General features: G+C 46.3%; 1 protein-coding gene across 3 annotated transcripts in view; it reads right to left on the reverse strand.

Annotated features, from left to right (window-relative positions):
• The window catches only part of TBC1D7 (TBC1 domain family member 7), a 159,722-nt gene that overhangs the window by 103,655 nt on the left and 30,971 nt on the right, over positions 1-25,096 (reverse strand). For 2 of the 3 annotated variants that reach the window (XM_069219740.1, XM_069219741.1), the window contains exon 3: positions 11,548-11,628. The exons of the other annotated variant lie outside the window; for it this stretch is intronic. In XM_069219740.1, coding sequence (XP_069075841.1) covers positions 11,548-11,628 — 81 coding nt within the window. The remainder of the gene's footprint in view (positions 1-11,547; positions 11,629-25,096) is intronic. 3 annotated transcript variants of the gene reach the window in all.

A 25,096-nucleotide genomic window follows, 5' to 3' on the forward strand; every position in this document is an offset into this window, starting at 1 on the left:
CCGACTAATGGACAGGAAAGCAGCATAAAATCAAAGGTTCTACCAGATAAGAACAAAATAAGCAAACCTCAGCCCAATGAACCCCAGCCAACTATTTCCAGACAGAAGAACCATAGTAGTAAACGCCATTCCACAGGAAATGCAACTGGCAGCATGAGGCTGAGCTGCCCCCACTGAACCATGCAGGACACACAGAAATAAAATAAAAAAACTCCTGTCTGCAGAAGCCAAATGAGAACCAGGAACTACACTGGAGAATCAATAACTGAGCTGAAGAGCTCCCCACCCTGATTAGACAATCATATCAAAGCTGAGCCGTGACTTACAACAGGCCAGGAGGCCAAAAATCCTTAAGTGCGTGGGGACATCAGAACATGGCAAGGGACTAAGGAGACACACTGCAGAGAAACAGGTTAGATACACAGAGTAAAGGACAGAAAACATAGAAGACGTAACACAGTGAGTAAGTTGCAGAGAGAATGTCTACAGCAGGACTTGATCCTGTCCTCTAGAGCCAAAGAAAGACAGCAAACTCACAAGGCTCTAAAGAACTCAATGAGACCAAATCAGGTTGGAAATAGCAGCCACCCACCATAAAGTAACCATCTGCTCCCACAAATGAGCAACTTCTTCATAAACACGATAAAACCAAACACAAAACAGCAAAAGGAGTGCATTAGAACAGACCATTACGCAGAGTCAAGACAACAGTGAAAGCAAGGCAGAAACCCCAAAGCAGAGTCATAATAGGCCTGTTGTATAAAGAAGCACATAAAGAGCAGATCCCAGAGAAAACCAAAGACTAAGAGGGGTTTCAAAGCCCCATAGAGTAAGACACCCATAGGAAGACGGATAAGATAGGTTAGACAAAAAAACAAGCTCAAATCCGATACATGGATAGGACGGAACAGGGCAGAAGAAAGAATGCCAAACAAGCCATGCCAGAATATGAACTTGTTAACAGCAGAACACATCACAAGATGGAGGAGAGCACAGAAAGTTGTACGTTTCCTAGCCTAATGCCTGCTCACAAATCCTTTGTTTCCAAAACATGATAACAAGAGACATAACAGAGGGGAAACCAAAAGGTGAACCCAAGAAGTGGCCACAGTGACATGGATCCTCAACCTACAAGTCAAATGAAGGCACAATGGAATTGTACCTGGACACACTGAATACGTTAAACAAGCCAAAGTGACACTAACATCCACTCTACAGCCAGAACACACAAATTCTCAAAGGGACAACAGATCTTCAAACTGACAAAGGCATAAGCCTACAGCAAGTCTTGAACCCCACTTCCGAATGGCTCAAAGACGCAGACCAAAGCAAGCAGACTGTAGTGAATCCTAGTTTGTTTTAACGGGATAACAGGAGTTAGCTTAGCCGTCGGCTTGTAAACTCGTGCCCCCGTCACCCAGTGACTTTTAACCTATTTAGCTTGCTCTGTCTTAGTCCATTTAATTATTTATTTCCTTTAAAAATGGCGGCCTTGTTTATAGTTAGGCCACTTGTTATGGGTTCTATTATCAGTGTCACTGCGCCAAGGCGTCAAGATCAAGCACGAAAGACAAACATACAGTAGGCATTCACACTTAGGGGTTTCCCTCTCTATACTTTCGAGATATTGTTGATATTAATTGCCGTCCCAAGCATGCCTGTTATCTATTGTTATGAATAACACTTATGTCAGGGGACCTTGTAGATCTGTATAAATACAACACACTTTTAGACAGATAATCAGAGGGATTCCGACCAGAGGGCATCGCCACCATCGCTGATACCGATGCTGCAGTCATCTTGACACTGACCCAGTCTTCGTGTCCCTGCGGAGTCTGAAATAGAGACCTCATTCCGAGGTAACGAGGGTTGGGGGCTCCCCTCATGGACACGGCTTTGGCAGATTAGGTTTAACAAACCCAGCTCTCCTTTTTTAGGTAGGAGGTTAGACCTACTCTCCTTGAGGTATTAGGGCTTGTTCCATCTTTTACATATACATATATTTCTTTCATATATTGCATAATGGTGGGGATCTTCATAACAATGACTCTCCTCTTCACAATACTGTTGCTTGGTATATTCATTATCCTAATCATTGCAGTTCATGCAACTTATCACAAATTGCAGTTATGTTGAATAAAAACTATTATAACTTTACTGCATCTGTGTTATTGCCTTTGTTTGTATGAGACATAATAAATCTGTGAGAAAAGGGTAATTTCCGTTTAACCACGACAACCCTGAGATATTGTACTTTGAGTCCATGCGTAAGCGACTGCTACAAATCACCTTTGACTATTGTGTTTATGGTGGGGTACTGCTAGTAAGCCGGTAAGGTTTGGACAACAGTTACAACTAGTTGTAGGAAGAGACTTAGTCACCTACAAACGAAAGTACTGTCATCCTGAGACCAACAGTCTTGCTCAGAGCAAGAGTCCAAACTACGACATGGCGCCACCAACGATGGTGTTTAGGCACTAATTTACGGTTACCCTGACTATCACTGTCTCACAGACAACAGGTACCCTCAGTACCATTATACGGAGACGTCCGTGGTCTTTGGGAGAATCCTCCTCAGCCAAAAAGGTAATACCTGATTAGGCTGTAGGTTGTTCGAGCTCGAACTCACAAAAGGAAAAACTTCCCCTATTTTGGTGTTCCGTTTCTCTAACAACAAATATGGCCAATACCATAGACATTCCTGCAAATGCTAGAAATGCACTTACACAACATTTAATAGCGCATGGCCTTACGGAAGAGGGCGGGGAAGTTACTCTGATTGTAGAAGCAAGTGAAGCCTACCAAACAGAAACATTTTACTGTTGGGTTGCCTTTCCTGAGGCTGACCAACGGACGCACACATTTCACACATATGACATTGCAGACGCACCCGTAAGATACGAAGCATACCAGTATCATGAAATATCGTTCACATATCAAGAACACCAGAACTGGTTTGAAGGCGCCCTACCACATGTACTAAGACGGGTGAGGCTAGGTCCTTTAAGTAATGAGGGACCTACATGGCCTATGTTTGCCACATATACACCTCACCCAGGCATACAGAATATGCCGATCGCAGATTTACGAATATTATATAATGAATTAGTGGCATTTTATAGACGATTGGTTCAGTTCGTGATGCGAACATTGAATACTACCCCAGCGCGTCCAGCACCGCCAGTAGCTGGTGGATATCAATTGGCTACCGGGATTAATCCACAAACAGTGCATACCATTATGGGTAAAGTGCCCATGGAACGGGAAAAAATACCGTTCTGGATTGCCCAGAAAACAAATCAGCTGGAAGCTGTGTTCCCCCATACGGGGCCACAGGACAAACATAGATTGCTCACTATGTGCTTGCCATTTGGGATGGTTCCCTCGGTGGATGAATGTGCCAATTGGGGTACAGTCTTCGCTGCCGTTTATACTACCACACATGGTACCCCTACACTTGCCAATTTACCGGAAGTGTTAAAACAAATACGAAATGAACATGGGGCCGCACCGGCCCTGGATCTGGGGATGAAATTGATGCGTAACTTTGATGCCGTCTCCTCGATAATACTAAGTAATATTAAAGGGGAAGCGGTGGCACTGGCAATACGCCAGCGTCTCCGGGAAACTCCAAATGTGGAACAAGAGAGACAGCTGCCAAGAATAATATCCGATACCTATACTAGTATAGGATGGGATGGTTTGGGAGCCAAACCTAAAAAATTTGAATTACCAAATACCACCCATAAGGAAGGTACAAATCAGGCACAAGAGGGCTCTAAGAAGCGCTGGGACAAACAAAAAGATTTCAAAGATAGGAGAAATAAAAGAGCTGATTCTCCACATCCGGAGTACTCCGAAAGGAGGTATAATCTCAGGAATAGGGATAACATTAGAACTCCAGACAGATATACTGATTCACGTCCTTCTCGTTCCTTTCAGGACGCACCGGATAGACGTAGCGAGAGAGGGGTCCATCAAGATCGACGTCAGGAATACGTGAAAGAAAAGAAAGACTCGCCGCAGTCTACCATTAAAAAAGAAGAAAAGACTCCTCAGCAAAAGCCACAATTTAAAAAGAAGAAGGTGGCAGCACTGACAGTTAAAAATGCCAATAGTATTGAGAACACTGTTGAGGAACAAGAGGTGGGCAGTGAATCTGTTGGGCAGCGCGGCAGAGGTCACGATATGTCGCCAGAGTCTGAAAGATCATCTGGATGCGACATCAACTAGCGATTACATCGCAGTTGAGACGGCGGATGGCCGCGTTCTCCCACCCGATCGGGTTTATGATTTAACACTTTAGATAGAGGGAGACGTGGAACGCATTATTAGTGTAATATTCTGGGATGAACTTACTAGTGATATCCTGTTGGCCGAGAGAGACTGGCCACCTGAACATGTCCGCAAGCTCCCACATGGTGGAAGATGTCATTTTGCCTTTTTTCTCCGATCTTGTTCCGGAGGCAGACAAACAAGCCTATGCTGCTGAATGGGCTTTAGCGCAGGCACCTGCATTATACCGTAATCATGTAGGATGGGACAAGGACTCTCCTTGTCATGTTATTCCCGTTCAGTCTACACCACACCCGCAGCCACAATACCCTGTTAAACATGAAGCAAAAGCTCCAGTGACGGAGATACTGTCACAACTTGAATATCAAGGAGTAATTGAGCCCTGTACATCGGCAATGAATAATCCGCTATTTCCCGTTGCGAAACCTGATCATTCATATAGAATAGTGGTTGATTATAGGCACTTGAATAGTCATGCACGCACTTATGCTATACAAAATTCACACAGCACAGCTCTGATTAATAATATAGTGCGTAAAAAGTACAAAACTACATTGGATATCTCTAATGGATTTTTCTGCCAGAATTTAGCACATGAAAGTAGAGACCTAAGTGCATTTTCCTTTGGTTCTCAGAACGCTTTTGTCGTTTACCCCAAGGTTATAAAAACAGCCCAGGACTGTTTTCGGCCCGTGTCACATCAATCTTGCACGGGCTTGATTCCGAGGCATTATCCTATGTGTATGATATCTATCTCACTGATGACACCCTTGACATTCATCTTGCAAGGGTCGATCGGATAATTCTGGGATTTGTTGCCTACGGATATAAATTTAATTTTAAGAAAAGCAGGATTGCCTTTCTTAGTGTATTGTTCCTGGGATATGAACTATCAAACGAGGGGAAGAGCCTGGCCCCGCACTTCCAAGAGAAGTGTGCTCAGCTACAGCCTCCGAACACGCTAAAGAAATTGCAGTCATTACTGGGTTTCTTTAATTTTGGCAGAACATACATTCCAGATTATGCTAAACGCGTCAAGCCACTATATGACTTAATTCAGCCCAATTATTCTAGCAGGCGATGGACAATTGAACACACACACATCCTAAGGGACATACAACGAGACATGCTGGAAGCTAAACACTTGTACACACGGGACAATAAAACGAATTTGGTAATCAGAATAATAGCTGGTGCCCTAGGATTTACCTATGTCACCTTTAATGAGGGTGACACGGTGCCAATAGCATACAAATCACATTTGTACTCCAATGCAGAGAAACGTTTTGCTCCTACTGAAAAAATTCTGACGGCAGTTCAGATGGCCGTCATAAAGGAGAGACCGCTTGCCCAGGGGAAACGCATTGTTGTTGTCTCCCCGGTTCCGGCCTTAGAGGCTGTCACTAAAGCGAGCGTTCCAAACGCTAAGGCATTGCATCCACGCTGGATTCAGTGGGCGACGTCTCTGACCGCCACTGATGTTGATTATGTGTTTGACCCAAGACTTCAGACACAGGAATTTCTCCAGTATGAACAGGAGTACCCCGCTCCCTTACACATATTGCCAATAGACAGTTATGATACAATCATTTATACTGATGGATCGGCACAACCGGCTGTGGGTACTAAACATCAATACTCGGCAGCTTGCGCAGCCGTGTGCAGGGTAATGGAAGATGGAGTTTTCCATCCTCATAATACCTACACTCGGACCTTGGGGGACTGCACAGCCCAGTTGGCCGAGCTTAAGGCTCTTCTTCTAGCGCTCGAACATTCAGAGCCAGGAACACAGACTTTGATTGTCTGTGATTCGTATTATTGCGTCCAGTCATACAATGAATACCTTAATCATTGGAAACTGAACGGGTTTAGAGATTCTAAAGGGAACACCATTAAACACAAAATGCTGTGGGGAAGGGGTGCTGATCTTAAGGATAAGCTGCCATGTGTCCATGTAGCTCATACATTAGGGCACCAACGTGTAGGAATACATGTTGCCGGTAATACATTGGCTGACGAAGCAGCCAAAGCATCAGTAGCTACGGCTTCTGTGGCTGCAGTGACTCGTTCTCGGACGAGGTTGGATAATGAAATACTGATTGCCGTTAAAGCCTCGGCTGCAGGCAGGACACTTCCGAAAGGATACCCTACGAACTATACCTATCATATCAGTGCCCAGAATGTTGCTTTTGCAACAATTCCTGATGTTGGTGATCGAGTGATCCCAAATGAAGACCAAAGATTGGAACTGATTACAGCTGCACATGAGGGTGTCGCTTCTGCACATGCTGGTATACAGGCCACTATCACCATTCTACAACAACGGTACTGGTGGCCTTGTCTATGCAGACGGACTAAACAGTATGTCCTTTGCTGTGACATTTGTCAGCAGATTAAGGGCTCGAATATCAGATGCCCTCCGCAGACATCTCTCTTAGTGTCAGACAAACCACTCCATTGTGTGTACCTGGACCATTGTGGTCCTTTGCAACCTGATGGTGCATACAAATACATTTTAGTGGCTGTAGATTCCTGTTCTAGATTCCTGTGGGTATGGCCATAGCGGTCAGCTGACGCCCGGACTGTTATAAAAGATTTGCTGATCTTTATCGGTACATATGCGGTTGCAGCATTCCATTCGGACCAGGGCCCTGCATTTGCCTCTAAGGCTTTCAGGGACACCATGAGAACGATGGGTGTTGAACTCCATTACTCCTCACCATACCATCCCGAGGGAAATTCGGTCGTGGAGAGGCGGAATCGTGATCTAAAGCAGTCCTTAACAGCTCGAGTATTAGGTTCAGTCCGCAGTTGGTTACATCACCTATATGGGGTCCAGAGAGCACTGAATAATCTGCCAAGACGGTCCTTGGGGGGAAAGTCTCCATATGAGGTTCTCTTTGGGACAACTATGTATGTTCCCGATCTTGATGCCCCTGGTATGGTGGCAGCAGAAACACCATTTGACATAAAAGAACGTCTCGCTGTTTTACAGGAGCTTCAACAATTCCGTGATGATAAATGTTTTGCAAGTGCTGCCACCTTGGGAATAAGGGACTTGGCGAAAACTTCGACTGGCTGGATTCCTAACGTTGGGGATCTGGTTCGTGAGAAGATCGCTGTGAAAAAAGAGTTTGGTCCAGCATACAGAGCACCTGTACCGGTCTTGGGGATAAAAGGCACCAGGACTGTCATCCTTCCGCCGTTGTCTGGTTCTAAATCAAACAGATTCATCTCCATTGACGACATCAAATTACACCATGTGGCCGATTCTTCACAGTAGACCAGGAGGTCCCTTGGGTAGTTCCCGATCCCCTCTCACTACCCAACAGGACATCCCTCTACATAGTAGGATGACCATCACTACTACTGACTATGCAACTATGTCAGCTGCTGTTCCAGACACTTCCTCGACCATGGGGAGGGCGGAAAATGAACTTTTGTTGGTTCCAGTAACAATTTCGGAGAACACACTGCTACAGGATTTGGCTGTATTTTATACGAACACTTCCACGACTGGTAACGTCATCTATGATGAACCTCCACGAACAGTGGATGAGAATTCGATGAGTTCTGTGTTTGCGGAGACTTCCTCTGGCTATTTTGTGGACATTGATGATTCTTCTTCCGATTCCTCCTCAACTGAGACTGACAAACTTTCCAGAGGTAGCAAGTTGAGTACACCACAGTCAAAAGCCTGTACTGGTATGGAAAAACAACAAAACATACCTAGATAACTGCAACAACAAAAATTTGAAGAAGGAACGCACCGGAGGAAGCCCAGCATCAGACCACTGAAGAGCAAGGACAGATCCAATTATAAGCACTGACATTGGCGACGAGCGGCCCAAGAACTGAGAAAGTGGGGAGAGACAAGGGTCAGAACCTGTAAGCCGCTAATGACTCCCACAAAGAGACACCCAGAGCAGCACAGCTGCTGCTAAAGCAGCAGACTCCCAACATCAAACTGACCAATCATAAAGCCACAAAGAAAGCAGAATGCCAACAGAATCAGAGCGCAGTGGTGACAGTGGTGGTAATCTTCAACTCCATGAAAAGGATACACATCCAAGGAATGGGCAGCACATGTAACACACATCTGTAGGAGGCTGGCCTGGTTTGTAGTGGGTACCAAAGGTACTTACACCTTATACCAGGTCCAGTTATCCCTTATTAGTGAAATGTAGTCAGTGTCTAGAAGCCAGGCTGTCCAGAGGTAGCTGTAGGCAGAGCAGCCAAGGCTGAACTAGGAGATATGCAAAGCTCTTGCAGTACCACTGTCGTCACACAGTACTCAAACACATGAAAGACAATTCTCAGTGTTACAAAAATAAAGGTACTATATTTTAGTCACACAATGCCCAAAATACTTTGGAGACTATACTCCCTAAGGTAAGTAAATTACACAATATATTCACTACTAACCAAAAACAGGTAAGTACACAGCAGGAAAACAGTGTAAATAGTGAAAATCACAATAGGTTACAATGGGCCTAGGGGGAACACAAACCATGTACTAAAATAGTGGAATGAGAAAGTCAGTTTTCTACCTAGGCAAGTGTAGTGTGTAGAGGAACGCTAGGAGTGTAAGAAAACACCAAAGGTAAGTAAAATACCCTCCCCAGAGCCCAGGAAAGCAGGAGTAAAACACAGCAAATTTCCTAAAACACACGAGAAGTCGTGATAGAAAATAATGCAAGGACCAGAAGAGATTGCGAGACAAGAAGCACTGAAGAGTCCTGGGAGAACAAGAGCCTCTGCTAGCCCGGATGAAGGTGCAAAAGGAGAGACACCAGTGAGAAGACAAAGTAAGTATTGGACCAAAGAAGACAGATGCAGAAGATGCCCGATGCCGGATGGGTGAATGCAGTCTGGTTTGGGTCGCTGGATTCGGCTAACCAGCCTTGGCTCAAGCAAAACATGCGGTTGGGGGAAAACGGCGCTGCCCTGGACCAGGAGGGACCAGGTGGCCTCTACCCAGAAGGGGGAGAAAGAGGGGACTCTCAGGAACTCAGACAGCCCTCAGACCAGGCAGTGCGCACAGGAGTCCCACAGCACTGGGACAAAGGAGGTGTAAATGGAGGCCCACGCAGCACGACACAAAGGAGCCTAAGCTGTGCTGTGCACGAAGAACTTCTTGGAAGGTCGCACACAAGCCTTAGCAACTGCAAGTCTCGCGGTGCACGTGGTACTGTCTTGCGTGGGGAGGCAAGCTCTTACCTCCACCAAAGTTAGACAGCTGGACATTGGGACTGTCAGAGTCACTTTAGTCCACCACCTGTGTTGCTGGATCCACACCTGTCTAGAGAGGGGACCCAAACCACTGGTCGTCGCTGCAGAGAGGTGCCTGCTGAAGCAGGGAAGTGACTCCAGCACTCCATGGGAGATTCCTTCAGTTCTTCTGGTGCAGGCTGAAGACAGGCAATTCTCAGAGGATGCATACCTGGAAACTGTTGCAGTTGCTGGCAGGAGCTAAAGTTACAATGTTGCAGAAGTCATCCTAGCTTCTTTGTTGCAGTTTTGTAGAGTCAGCGGTTGATCCGTCGGTAGAAGATGAAGTAAAGGATGAAGAGTATTCCTGCTGGAGTCTTGCAATCCGAATCTGAAGAAACACCCAGAGGAGAGACCCTAAATAGACCCGAGAGGGGTATTGGTCACCTAATCAGGTAAGCACCTATCAGGAGGGGTCTCTGACATCACCTGCTGGCACTGGCCAATCAGATACTCCCAGAGTGCCCCACCACCTTTGTATCGAAGATGGGAAAACTCAGGGACACTCTGGAGGAGCTCTGGACCCCACCCCTGGGGTGGTGATGGATGGAGGAGTGGTCACTCCCCTTTCCTTTGCCCAGTTTCGGGCCAGAGCATGGAGCAGGGACTGGGGGGGTCCCTGAACCGGTGTAGACTGGATTATGCAAGGAGGGCACCATCTGTGCCCTTCAAAACATTTCCAGAGGCTCTGGAGGGATAGCCCTCCCATGCCTGTAACACCTATTTCCAAAGGGAGAGGGTGTACCCTCTCCTAAAGGAAATGCATTGTACTGCCTTCCTGTGATTTAGCTGCTCAAGCCCCAAGAAGGCAGAAGCCTGTCTGTGAGATGGCAGCAGCTGGGGCTGCCTGGAAAACCTCAGAAGGCTGATATGGCAGTACTGGGGGTCCACTGCAGAGCCCCCAAAGTGTATGGGATTGTGCAACCAATACAATTGCCATTTGTTAGGCACCTTACATGGCCATATTCTGAGTTTCCATAATGAAGCTGTACACAGATATTAACCTATGTCCAGTGCACACATAAAACGGCGTCCCTGCACTCACGAAGTCCGGGAAAATGGGCCTAGACAATGTGGGGTCACCTCTGCGAGTGCATGGGTGCCCTCACACATAGGTGCATTGCACCTAGCCTTCAGGGCCTGAAGGCCTGACATATAGGTGACTTATAAGTGAACTAGTGCAGTGAAAATGGCTGTGAAAAAGTGCATGCACTATTTCACACAGGCTGCAATGGCAGTCCTGTAGAAGCCTCTGTATGGGCTCCCTATGGGTGGCAAAAGAAATGCTGAAGCCCATACAGATCCCCTGGAATCCCAATGCCCTGGGTACCTTGGTACCATATACAAGGGCTTATAATTGTGGTCCAGTATGTCAATTTGGAGTGAAATACTGGGTTACCAGTGTGTAAGGACTAAATTTTGAACCAAAGAGGGCATAAGCACTGGGGTCCTGGTTAGCAGGCTCCCAGTGACGCAGTAAATCATACAGCCGAAAACAGTGAACATACTGACAAGTAGGCCACAAACCATAAGCACTGGGGTCTAGCAGGATCCCAGTGTCAACGATCAAACAGACTGTCAAACAGGCCAAAAATAGGGGTAACCATGCTAGAAAGAGGCTACTCTCTCACAACATCTGCAAAATAGAAATAGGCTGCATTTAGGACACAAGGAGTCCAGAACACAGAAAACATTTGTAAACTGCAGGAGGTGTAGCAATCAAAGAGGCAAAGTTAGAAAGCATGCCCCTACCCCCATCTGTGATGCAGAAGTATGCAGGCACACCCAACGAACAACGATCCAAGAGAAAAGCCCCAGCTACGCCATAAGGCTCTTATTTACAGAACTCCTGAAGTTTTTAACTATCCCTTCATCACAAGATAACGTTTGGTGTATTTTTCTAGGCTTATGGGAATTACTCCATTGCATTTGTGGCTCGGTCTGTGTTATACAAACAGTATAAACAAATTAATACTGTACCTAGCTGGACCTTCCACACCAGGATACGATACATAGATGGCAGGGGAAATCGCTGACTGAACATGCACAGTTTTTCTGTGTCTGAAAATACAAAGGAAACAATATTCACACTTTCTGGCATCAATATAAACCATCAAATCTAACAATACCTGCATTCAACACCAATTAACTCAGTTGCTTTGCATCGGAAAAAAACTGTCTGCTTTGGAGATACTTCTGAAAAAACACCCAAGAATGCATTACATCACAGATAACTGAAAATAAACTTTTACATAAATACTTTGTAAAACATAAAAGACTTAATGAAAGACAAATATTTTCCACATTAACTTGGACAGCTCATTTTAATAGTAAAAGTGGTTCTACCGCAGAAAAGCGGCCTCACTTTACAAGAGAATTCCAGAACACTTTCTCCCCTTTATCCCTTACAACTAGGCAAAAGTCACAGATATTAACAATTAATGCCCGACTGCTACGTCCTTTTGGCTTGCAGTTTTCTTAGGAGAAGCGAGCTAAGACTTGACACCTAACAATAAGTTCTTCATACGGAATAGAAGAGGAATAGAAGCAGCCACACAAAGAAGCATCACCTGAACTTTCAGCACAGAGAGAGCATTCAGTAAGGAAGAGATCTTTTTCAGTTTAAACATACCCTAGGTTCATAAGACCTAATTGTGGCTGACCAGGCGCTTATCTGCATTTACCATTGCTTAACACTAGTTTGCTTTATGGTCATTCTCACTTGCTTGCTTATTTGATGTCTTTCGTGGCTGCAGCTTGTCATTCTTGTGTTTGTCCCTCTCCTGAAGCAAAACTTCTTTAACATCTCTCTCACTGGCTGGCCTTTGTACTTTCCAATGCTTATTTTTAGGAAACTACTTTTTCTTTTAGTTTCATGCGAGCAAATGTATTTTACAGGTACCTCTCTTGTGTGCTTCTCTCCAGTCCATGCTCTGTATTGCTCGCTCTCACTCGTGTGCTTCTCTAACCTTACAGCAATGCACATTGCTCTCTCGCCGAAGTGTTTCTCTTCCCCAACCTGCACGCATATTCCTCTCTCTCACCTATGTACTACTTTGCACCCCACTCTCTGTATTGCTTTCTCCAGCCCATCTGCTTCTCTCCTCCAACTGCGCTTGTGTTGCTGCCCACCACTTTACATGTTTCTCTCTCTTGTCCATGTGCTTCCTGGCTCCCCGCTCTCCATGTTGCTCTCTCACTCATGTGCTTCTCTCTCCCCATCGGCCCTCCTGCTGCTCTCACTCGCCCTTGTGCTTCACCCTTTGCCCATGTGTTGTTCTTCCTCATTAGATCGAGATCCAGTTCGGGACTGTAAATTAAAAGGAAATAAGGGGGCCCACGCCACTGCGTGAGTGAGCACATGCTCTTGCCTAAACCTGGACATTTCTAAAAAATAGACACCTAAGGGAATTCAGAATGGATTGACGTGTGGGACTCTCACCAGGTTCTGTCACCCAGAATCCTTTGCAAACCTCAACATTTTTCACACAAAGAAAACACTTTTTTCTCACATTTTGGTGACAGAAAGTTCTGGAATCTAGAGGAGCCACACATTTCCTTCCACCCAGTGTTTCCCCAAGTCTCCTGATAAAAATGGTACCTCACTTGTGTAGGTAGGCCTAGGGCCCGCGAAAGGAAATGCCCCAAAACACTATGTGGACACATCAAAATATAAAGATAATCAAATACAGAACTATCTGTTTTTTTATTGGAGGAGGAAGGGGGTTGGCACCTGCGTTTTTTGGTCCTGGGCTCAACAGCCATATAGGGAAACCTGCCAAACCCAAACATTTCTGAAAACTAGACACCGGAGGGAGTACAGGGAGGTGTGACTTGCATGGACCCCCCAGTGTTTTCTTACCCAGAATCCTCAGCAAACCTCAAATTTAGCTAAAAAATAAAATGTTACCCACATTTCTGTGTGGATCACCACACCGGTGCAAATTTCCTACCACCTAACGTTTCCCTCAGTCTCCCCGTAAAAATGATACCTCGGTTGCGTAGGTGGGCAAAGTGCCTGTGACAGGGAAGAGTCAAAAAACATGTCCAAAATGAGGGGGAATCCAAAATGGGTCTAAAAGGGCAGCTGGGAAAAAATGTTTTTAGGCTGACATGTGGGGCAGAATTTTTATCGGTATAGATGTGACAATGCTAGGTGGTAGGAAGTTTGTGGATTCCTACAGATTCCGGAAGGTTCCATCAAAAAAATGTGGAAAACATTTGTGATTTCCAGCAAAGTTGGAGGTTTGCAGGGCATTGTGGGTAAGAAAATGGTGCAGGGTGCATGTGAAGCACACCACACTGGCCTCACCCAGTTGTTTAGTTTTCAGATTTGTCTAGGTCTCGTAGACTTTTCTACATGGCAGCGTCCCAAAGTCCATAAAGTTCAGCCCTGACCATTCCAAGTGGGACGATTTTGAGAGTTAGACAAGCTCTCATGGCCCAAATGTAAAACCAAAATCCCCAAAAAATCAAATGTCCTCCTGCTTGCCGTGGGATAAGATGTTTTAGTGTGCGGGGTCAGAGCTGAAAGACTGTTACCCCCTTCAGTTGGGGTGGGGGCATAACCATGCCTATAGTGGTTGGTAGCCACCACCACACTATTTTTTTAAAAAGTTCTCTGGCATCTAGTAGATTTTCTGCCCTGCCACGGTATGAATTGGGGGTAACTGCCCCATCTGCCCACCAGTGGGCAGAACAACTTTGACAGCTTAGTCGGCGTTGGCATTTGCTTTCTTGACCTATTAGTGTGAGTATATGGATCCATGGAGCATACAATTATAGAGGCTCTACACTGTAATGGTGTATGAGAGTAATACTCCGCCTCTCATACTTGGCAATGACATCAGTACAAGGTAAGATAGGGGATATGGACTCAGGGTTATCTGACAATATACAAGAACTGGAGGGTGTGCAATCGGGAGGCTGTGCCCTCTTGACTGTAGCGTTTGCAGGTTAAGAATAACATTAGGTTTTATATTTTCACAAATATGTTTGATTTTGTTCAAGTATTTTGAGTAACAATACAGAAAGAGAAGTGACTATATTGAGTGGAGACTACTACTAGAAATTCCAGCAGCCCCTCTGCTCTACAGTAAGGCATTATCATTATTTTTTGTCAACTTTTAAATAGAGAGCCCTTGGGCACCAATAAAGGGATCACCCCTGGGTGGACTTCCTCCGCTGTGATAAACCACTTACAGCATGCCTATCCAAATTACACCTGGGCCATAGGGTTGTATATTACCAACAGAGTGAGCGGAGGACACTCTCTTTTGCCTTCCCCTGCATGAGCCTCACATGTGGTGGTGGAATTCGAATTTTTTAACCTCTTTTTTCTCTTATTGGTTCTTTCTGCTCTTCTTTCTTCTTTTTCCCTGGATTCTCTTCTCATTTCTCTTTCCTTTGTTTGTCTCTCTCTATATTACTAATTAGGAGGTCTTAAAATTAGAGATATATTTATCTTGTTTTCTGTATTTCAGAAATATAGAACAGGTGTACATTAGATCTTTCCCTGGAATTATTTTGTATATACCAACTGTTTGTGCCCTGAAGAAGGTGAGTGACCATGTTGAGCCGCTTGTCACCGAAACGTACGTCTGCACTACTATACAAGACATGGACGCCCGTTTGGATCAACATGGGTATCTTACCTTATACTATAACTGACTTATCCATTTAACAGAAAGAAGGACATACATTAGAAAAAAGAAAAAACAAAAACCAGAAAGTTGGAATGATAACACAATATAGCATATATGAAGATATTTTTTGGGGGACATCTAAGTCTGCAGATCATGATATTAATTCAGTACTATTCTGCTGTGACATTTCTAGCAAGACTGATTGGCCCGCCTGGTGTTAATACATGTATTCCTTCTGGCATGATATTTGCTGTTCCTTTTGTATCATGTTGGGGCCTTGTCACATTTTTAAATATGGTATGAGTGAATTAGTATGAGGGTGATTATTGTTTTTTAGGGTATACATTTTTCCAGGGTCTAAGTCTGGTTTATTTATCAGTTTCTTTTTGGCTTAATTTGGGTTTGTGAATATTTATATCACTTAATAAATTTAATATTGATTGGTTTCATTAGATGGAGCTCTATGTCTATTTATTTATTTGTTGTGCTTTTGAGACTCTCTTTCCTCAGACACCTGGGATTCCCTCTCAAGGTACCCAGAGTGTCACTGGGACATTGTGAGTATTTCAGAACAACTTTGTCCCCATTTATCTGGGGTGGGGGTATGGCCATACCCCACCCTCTTTTTTTTCAAAAGGAATTCTTCCCTGGTCTCTGCTGGACTTTCTGCCCCCTTTCGGGGCATATGGGCCTTCCAAAAATAGGGCGATCGAAATGGCCAACAGTAATGTCCCCCCATGGGGAGCGACCCTTGCCCAAGGGGCTGCCCCCCCAAACAACACACATACAGACAGACACACACACACACCAATTCCTGGTGCCTAAGCAGTTTCCGCCCCACCTGGTGGCAGATCGGCCTGATAAAAACAGTCCGATCTGCCCCCAAGGGAGGTAGAAATGGCCTAAAATAAATTCCCTCCCCCCCCCCATGGGAGTGACCCTTACTAAGGGGTCGCTTCCCTTGTGTGAAATTGGTGCAAAACAAAATCCCTGGTGTCTAGTGGTTTCTGCACCCCCCCACCCACCCCCCCCCCTTGGGGGCAGATTGGCCTAGTAAGAATAGGCAGATCTGCTGGGGGGCAGTAATGGCCCAAAATAAAATTGCCCCCCAGGGGAGCAACCCTTGCCTAAGGGGTCGCTCCCCATCTGTAAAAAAAGAGCAAATTAAAAATCCCTGGTGCCTAGTGGTTTCTGCCCCCTCGACCCCTCCCCCCCCAAGGGGGCAGTTTGGCCTAATTAAAATTGTCCGATCTGCCCCCAAGGGGGTCAGAAAAGGCCTAAAATAAGTTACTCCCCCCGGGGAGTGACCCTTACCTAAGGGGTCGCTCCCCTTGCATGAAAGTGACGTCCAAATAAGAAATCCCTGGTGTCTAGTTGTTTGCTTAAGAAAAATAGGCTGATCGCATTCCACATCTAAAATGTTTTTTACAAAATTATCCCTGGTGTCTAGTGGCTTCTGTCACCCCAAACCCCACCCCTAGAGGCAGATCGGCCTAATTTAAAAAGAAATGGCCTAATAATTAAACACCCCCCCCCCCCTCCAGGGGAGCGACCCTAGCCCAAGGCGTTGCTCCCCTTCGTTATATACATAAAAAAATATATCTCTGGTGTCTTGTGGTTTATGCCCCCCTTGGGGGCAGATTGGCCTAAGAAAAATAGGCTTATCAGCCCCCAAGCGGGGCAGAAATGGCCTAAATACAATTTGCCCCCAGGGAAGCGACCCTTGCTTAAGGGGTCGCTCCCCACGTCTACAATTTTTTTTATCTCTGGTGTCTAGTGGCTTCTGCCGCCCCTGGGTGCAGATCGGCCTAATTTAAATAGGCTAATCCGCCCCCAGGGGGGGCAGAAAAAGCCTTTTAATTAACTGCCCGCCTGAGGAGCGGCCCATGCCCAAGGGGCCGCTCCTCTCATGTGTAAACACAACATAAACAAACAAACAAAAAACTCGCCGGAGCCTAGTGGGCATTTCTGCAGCCCAATCGCTTCACGAGGGCGAGACCAGCTCATCCAGGGCACCCAAGGGGTTAATATTAACTGGAACAAACACAAAACTAGTCAAGTATTACTCCATGGTAAGCCATCCTAATCCGAGCTAGTACTATTAAAGTAGTAATGCAAATGCAATACATGATCAATAAAATCATGTGGAGCTTTAATACCCACAACAGATGTTTAACATGTGGCAATCCCTCAATGACAGACACAAGATTTGTTACAGGGAAGGTATGAATGTCAAAAGAGATGAACATGTTATTGCATACAAACACTAATCACCACAGACAGCAAATATCTAATGTGGGAACCATTCAAAGAAGTGCTGGACCCATTGGTGGTTGCCAACTACGGAGAATAGTGGGGTGGGAAAATGGGTGGTGGGTGCATGCACGCAACAAAATTATGTTTACTAAATTCATGCACATACATTACATTATCGTTTTAAAGTTAAAATGTTTAATTTTAAAACAGTAATGTAATGCATGTCTGTGATTTAGGGCATACACAAACACAAAATATATTTTAAAAAAGGCACTTACCTTGCTGCACATCGTCGCTCCAGTACCGGTGTTCTTCCCTCCTCCAGCCCCAGCCCAGTCAAATACCCTAACTAATTTCAGCACTGCTCTGCTCTCATGCTGTTAGACAGCATGAGAGAAGTGCTAGTATTGGATGGACGGAGCTCTCTCAGCACTCCAAAGGGCACTGGAGGCCTGTGCTTGCTCTAAACCCAGGTGTCCAAGACAGCTGGGTTTAGAGGTTCAAACTGAGCATGTCTGGCTGCCGTCACAAAACGGTCAGCCAAAGAGACATGTGCACTTGAAACTTAGAGTGCTGGCCAAGATGGTAGCGTAGTAAGTCGCACTTCACGCTCCTCCACCCCCAGGCCATTAATTGCAGTGATTAGCTGTGAACCAGGCATAGGAACGCCAGCGCATCTGCCTCTCCAGACACTGGGGACAACCTCTGAGCAACAGAGAGGCCCCAACCATCGAGCACTCCATTAGTCGCAGCTAGGCCTGAACCAACCCTCCGTACACATCTTAAAATGGAGGCAGCCTGAGACAGGAAGTCCTGGTCATGTCACAGACTGCTCTCCTACAGGGTCGCAAACAGGCGGGTATGCAGGCTGTCTACCGCTTTCCCTGCATGCTGCTGGCCTTAAAGCACTCAATGTGACAGGTGCACTGCTGGAGGGGCCCACGCCTTGCATGGACACTGCGAACAGCACACCGAGAAAAAAGCACAGCGAGTGGAACGAACAACGATTTTGGGCCTTGACTCCTGGGAGCCCGTCGGTCCTAGTCTGCTCCACCTTGCTGGAATCAGAGGTCCCAGGCTGGACTCCCGCCTCCGCAAAGAGCTGGCAAATGTTATAAGCTCAGACTGCACTATTGACAAGAGGTTCCAGTATAAAAATGTGTACACATGTTTGCAAAGTTTAGCTATACGAGGCTACGAAGAATGCTCCTAGAATGCTCTCTGATTAGATGCAAATATTTGCAGAAGCTTAAAAGCAAGATTGATTTTTTTTTTTTTTTAAGACTGAAATGTTCACAAACAAATGCAACTAGGAAAACAATGTTTTGCCAAATTACGGTGAAATTTTAGGTACTATTTCTTTGAAGCATAATTTAGTAAAACGTGATGATACATGCTAGTATTTCCAAAAAATATTCACAATGGAAAACCAATGTAATCCGTTGCAACAATGTGTTCGGAAACACGAAAATGAACAAACATTGGCAAAGTCAAGAAGTCTGACATCTGAGGTCAGCATTTTGTTTTTTGTCCGTATCTTGTTTTGACATGGTGTTTGTGAAACGTTATTGTTGTGGAAGCAGCTGGGCCCTCATCCTTATAACAAACATTTGTGGAGGGGGGAAGCAACAAAATTATTTGGTCTCAAAAACCACACTGTGCGACAGTAGTTCCAGGCACTGAACAAAACTTTGTGTGCCGATATGCTCCTTGTGAAAGAGCAGAGCGCTGCCACAATGAAGCCAGCCGATGGAGAAAGAGAAGCACTTTTAATTAAAATAAAAGATATTGGTTAACACCAGACCTCTTAAAGAAAGTCACAAAGGTGCATCAATTCTATATGTCCTCGCATTAGTGCAGATGTACGGCTTTCATGAATTCACAAGAACTTACAGAAGTAAGCCAGGAAATCATACTCCTAGAAAATATTTGTGAACTCCATAGTAGCATGAGCAAATATGCATGTGTAGACTTGCTAACGCAAACATCTGTTTAGTATTTACAAGCACACTTTCCCTCCAACCATATTTTTTCCTACTCTGGAAGAAGTTTTACTTCTGACCTCGTCAAGGAGTACATTTCTAACCTTTGTCAGTATGTGAAAAGAGAAGAGCTGGTAAATAAAACCCTATAATATGCACGTTAGTACATTTGCACAGACTCAAAAGGGCATCCCAAAACTGGAACTATTGCTTACTGCTACCTACATTCACCATATGAAGATCTGTGGAAAGGTGGCAAAATAAGGTAATTGATGGTATTCAAACCTTACTATAGAATGAGCCCTAGCATAATCAGAGCAGCTATTATCAGAGCTGTTATATAATGAGATTGCTGCTACATTGTCGCCGCACACAATGGCACCAAACGGACGAGTGGATTTGTTACAGGGTAAGTAGATTTAAGAAGCAACCTGTCCCATGGACAAGTAGATATTTTATTAAACTTCACACCCCTGAACAAGACTTGCCCTCAGTGGTGCAACGTGTATCTACCCTGGAAGATAATGAAACCTCGAAAGGTGAAGAGGTAGAGACGCTCCGCCAAGAGATCATCTGCCTTCATGAACCACACAACAACCTCAGAGCCCGAACTGAAGCCTTGAAAATCAGTTGCACTGCAACAACATTTGCCTCGGGGATCCCAATCTATGTGGTAGGCTCATAATTCTGAGGATTCACTCAGGAGCTGTTCTGCTCAGTCTTACTGAGAGGAGGATGCTGAATTACAGATTGAGAGAGTACACCATGTCGTGAACCCTGAAGGCCTGAAATCCAAAACCACCAGATATACTAGCTTGTGGCTAGGGGCACCCCTTCAGACTATTCTTTCACTGGGAAGGTCAGCACCACCAACTTAAAACACTCAGGGATGCCTACTGTGTCTTCAATTTTCCAAACGAGTCCCCTCTCCAATCCAAGCCTGGCACACACCGGTGGTCTCCCACCAGGCATCAACATGGAAGAAAGAAGGAAAACACAATAAGAACCCTTGCCCAGATCCGGAGGAGCGTGCTCAGGAATGCAGGGCAGTGCTGGATAGCCTGGCTTTTGGAATTGGTGGCGCCCTCTCTTAACACCCGCCTCACAAACAGCCTTTACCCAGACAAATCGGGACGGTCCAGCTCGCCTTTCCTCTGCTACGGCCCATGGTAGAAGAGGGCCAACTCTCAACACACATCACTGAGATGACACCACCACTCGCTGGCCCATGCTCTACAGCCTAAAATCCATTGCAATTAACTTTTTCAGTTTAGAACATTGTTACCGTTGTTACAATGGGCTTGTTTTTATTGTCTTTTACTCCTTCACCCTGATGGTCTGCTTTTGGTGTTAAGGGGTATATGGTAATGGTCAGCAGGTAGGCCACTCCTCTGCCCTACATCCTGTCACCTCGACTCAAGGTAGCCCATGATGCATTACTACTCTTGCCAATCCTTCTTGAACTTAAGGTAACAAGCGCAAATGTAAGAGGCCTCAATAACCCCACTAAACGAGCAGCTGTTTTTTCCCTTCTGGAACAATGAGGCAGTGACTTTTGCTTCCTACAGGAGACCCATCTTCTCCCCATTGATACACCTACGTTGCACTTCTGATGGTTTCCACACCAGCTTTGGTCGCCTGGCTCCACGAAACAGAGTGGGGTAGCGATCTAGAGGGTTTAAGGGTGAGATTCTGTCTAAGATAATAGAAGTTAAAGAACAACTAGTTGCCTATAGGTTTAGGGTGGGCTCTTTTCATTCTATGCTTGCCAACATTTATGCACCCAACATACACCAAGAGGCAATTCTCATAAGTTCCCTTGCACCTGTGCATCACTCCCTGATGATACACTCTTAGTAGGAGGATCTAGTAATGGACAATGACCTGAAACTATTAATGGACAATTACCTGAACCGCTCTGCTCAACACTGATCAAACTGGGGCCGCTTCAACTCAGGGCCTCCGCAGCTTAATGGACTGTGGCTTACAAGATGTCTGGCAGCTGACACTACCCAACACACATGACTATACATTCTATTCAGCAGCACACAAAACCTACGCACAAATCAACCACTTTCTAGCAACCCCAGCCCTTCAGGCCCTTGTGAGCGACCCCTTCATTGCCTCAGGTCCCTATCCGGCCACACTGCCCCTCAATCTAGTACTATGCCTCCACTCCAGCCAGATCAAACAGAAGTGCTAGCATCCTAGGGAGAACTTGCTCCAAACCCAATTCACGATTGACTCGCTACACAAGGCGATCGCTGTTTACCTCCAAAACAACAACACTGGGTAGACTTAATTTGCCTCTTTTTGGGAGACTATAAAACTAGTGGTATGGGGGAACTCATAGCAATATCCGTAGAGGACAACTGCTGCCACCGCTGGGAGAAACGACTAAGTGTAGAACAGACAGTCCCAGAACTTGAAGCCATGCAAAAGTGTACTGGGAACCCAAGAGTATGGAGGGAACTGGAAAAAAACATGGTTACTCCTAAAGCACTTAGACCTAGACAGAGCAGAGTATCCAATGGCACGCCTGAAACATAAGTTCTATCTAGGTAGCAATCAATGTGGATGGACGTTAGCTTGCTGTCTCAGAGCCACAATTTTACAGGTTTGGTCCGGGTAATCAGACTCGGACCATCTGCTGAGGTACATACCAATGCAAAAATAGCACCAGCATTTCAAAACTTGTATAGCGCACTAAATACACCTTCTAGTGGCCCTGGCATTGACTTCTCGGGTTATCTAGAGGCAATTCCACTTACCCCACACACACTGCGACTCTAAAGAGCTGGAAAACCCCATTTGGATCATGAAGGTAATCTCTGTCACTGCCTGCCTAAAACTGATGAAGTCCCCTGGGTCCAATGGCTTTTCGTCCCAATTCTACAAAATCTTTTGCCAAGAACTGGCTCCATTATTCACACACCTAACCAACTCCTTTGTTGATACTGGTTTCCTCACTGATTCCAGACTTGAAACCTCAATCCCTGGCATGTACCCGGTGCTCTGTAGGTCCTACAGACCCATATCCCTTGTGAAAATCAATGCTGAACTTTTTATCAGCATCCTTGCCAATGTGGTAACAACACTAAACCTATTTTACACCTGATGGATAAGAACCACGGATCCCAAAAAGAGAGGCTCTTCTCTCAATTGGCGCAGAGAAAGCGTTTGACCAAGTTTGGCCCTCTCTGTTTGAGACACTAAGACGATTTGGCCTTGGTGACAAATTCTGCAGATGGGTCTGTTTTACCTATAGTGTACCCAGAGCATCAGTAAGAGTCAACAGAGTGCTGTTCCAGTCCTTTCCTATCCAATGGGGAACACAACAGGGGTGTCCCCCTCCCCTCTTCTTTTCACCTTACATACAGAGCCCCGGGGCTCAAAGAATATGGGCTAATCCAGATATGTCTGGGATATCGTTTGGCAGTGACCACCACCTCATCAGCCTCTATGCCAATGATGTAATTCTAGCTATCAAAGACCCGAAGACATTGCTACCCACCCTCATCACAGAGCTGTGGGCGTTTGGGAATCTCTCCGGATTTAACGTTAACATGTAAATGTCTCAGATCCTAAACCATTTGGTAACACCCGCTACATGAAGATCATCTTTGTTCACTGTTCCCCTTTGAGTGGGCAAAAGACACAATACCTTACTGTGGCATTAAATTAGCTTGCATTAGCCCTCAAACCATAACAATCAATTATGCCTCCCTTACATCGCAAATACTTGCTGCCTTAAACACTAAGGTGGTCATTCCAACCCTGGCGGTCGGTGTTAAAGAGGCGGGCAAACCGCAAACAGGCTGGCGGGAAAAGAAATGGAATTCCGACCCTGGCGGAAACCGCCAACAGCGACCGCCACATCAACACACCGCCCGCCACGGCGGTACAAACAAACAGCGCGGCGGTCACCGCCAACAGACAGGCGGGAGACAATGTACCGCCCACTGTATCACAACCTACCAATCCGCCACCTTTTCCGGGGCGGTAGCCCACAGATAAAAACACATCGGAAACAGCCATTTCGAAGGGAAAACGCTCACCTCCATACAACCCACGAGGAATCAGGACAGCATGGAACACGAACTCCACATACTCCCAGCAATAGTGTTCCTGCTCCTCTACCAGGAGCACGAACGCCGGCGCAGAAGACAACGGTGAGTACTGCACCTACGACACAGGGGAGGGGGGACGGGAAATTATTACGGGTACACACATACGCGACACACCCACCCTCACCCACTACAACACACACATCATGCATAGCAACACATCAGAGTGACACCCCCCAAACCCCCCGGAAGAATGCAAATACAAAAGGAAATGATTCTAAACATTGGAATATATTGTATTACTGCCAAAAAAATATATATACACATCAAAAACTCTTATATACATAAATGTACAAGTCCAAGCATTGTAGCAGGCATTGTTCGTGGACCACTGGGCCCAAATCACATGGGCAAAGCCCACACAGGATACCTGACTCCAACGGAGAGAACACTGCAGGGGCATCAGATAGCAAAACTACAGGCACCTCAGGGGGAAGGGAAGGGGGGCACCTCAGCCAGATGAGGGCACGACGCCAGATCCATGAGGTGCCTCCATGCCCACTGTTCAATCCTGGGGAGTGCAAAGCCACAGCCTCACAAGTCCAGACAGTGGGTGGGCTGCCCACTGTTACATCCTGGGGAGTGCAAAGCCACAGTCTCACAAGTCCAGACAGTGGGTGGGCTGCCCACTGTTACATCCTGGGGAGTGCAAAGCCACAGTCTCACAAGTGGATAACAGTCTCCACTGGTTCTGGAGGGGGCCTGGTGCCCAGAGTGCTTCGTGCAGCCCTGCCCGACACAGATGCGGGCCAGTCCCTGCCGCTCATGGGCCAGCGGTACTTGAGATGAAGGGCCCAGTGCAGCAGTGCTTGAGACGGCGGTGCCCAGTTCAGCGGTGCTTGAGATGAAGGGCCCAGTTCAGCGGTGCTTGAGACGGCGGTGCCCAGTGCAGCGGTGCTTGAGACAGCGGTGCCCAGTTCAGCGGTGCTTGAGATGAAGGGCCCAGTTCAGCGGTGCTTGAGATGAAGGGCCCAGTTCAGCGGTACTTGAGACGGCGGTGCCCAGTTCAGCGGTACTTGAGACGGCAGTGCCCAGTTCAGCGGTGCTTGAGATGAAGGGCCCAGTTCAGCGGTACTTGAGACGGCGGTGCCCAATTCAGCGGTGCTTGAGATGAAGGGCCCAGTTCAGTGGTGCTTGAGATGAAGGGCCCAGTTCAGCGGTACTTGAGACGGCGGTGTCCAGTTCAGCGGTGCTTGAGATGAAGGGCCCAGTTCAGCGGTACTTGAGACGGCGGTGCCCAGTGCAGCGGTGCTTGAGATGACGGGCCCAGTTCAGCGGTACTTGAGACTGCGGTGCCCAGTTCAGCGGTGCTTGAGATGAAGGGCCCAGTTCAGCGGTGCTTGAGATGAAGGGCCCAGTTCAGCGGTACTTGAGACGGCGGTGCCCAGTTCAGCGGTGCTTGAGATGAAGGGCTCAGTTCAGCGGTACTTGAGACGGCGGTGCCCAGTGCAGCGGTGCTTGAGATGAAGGGCCCAGTTCAGCGGTGCTTGAGATGAAGGGCCCAGTTCAGCGGTACTTG

This window comes from Pleurodeles waltl, chromosome 2_2 (genome assembly GCF_031143425.1).
Source record: "Pleurodeles waltl isolate 20211129_DDA chromosome 2_2, aPleWal1.hap1.20221129, whole genome shotgun sequence".
Classification (NCBI taxonomy): domain Eukaryota; kingdom Metazoa; phylum Chordata; class Amphibia; order Caudata; family Salamandridae; genus Pleurodeles; species Pleurodeles waltl.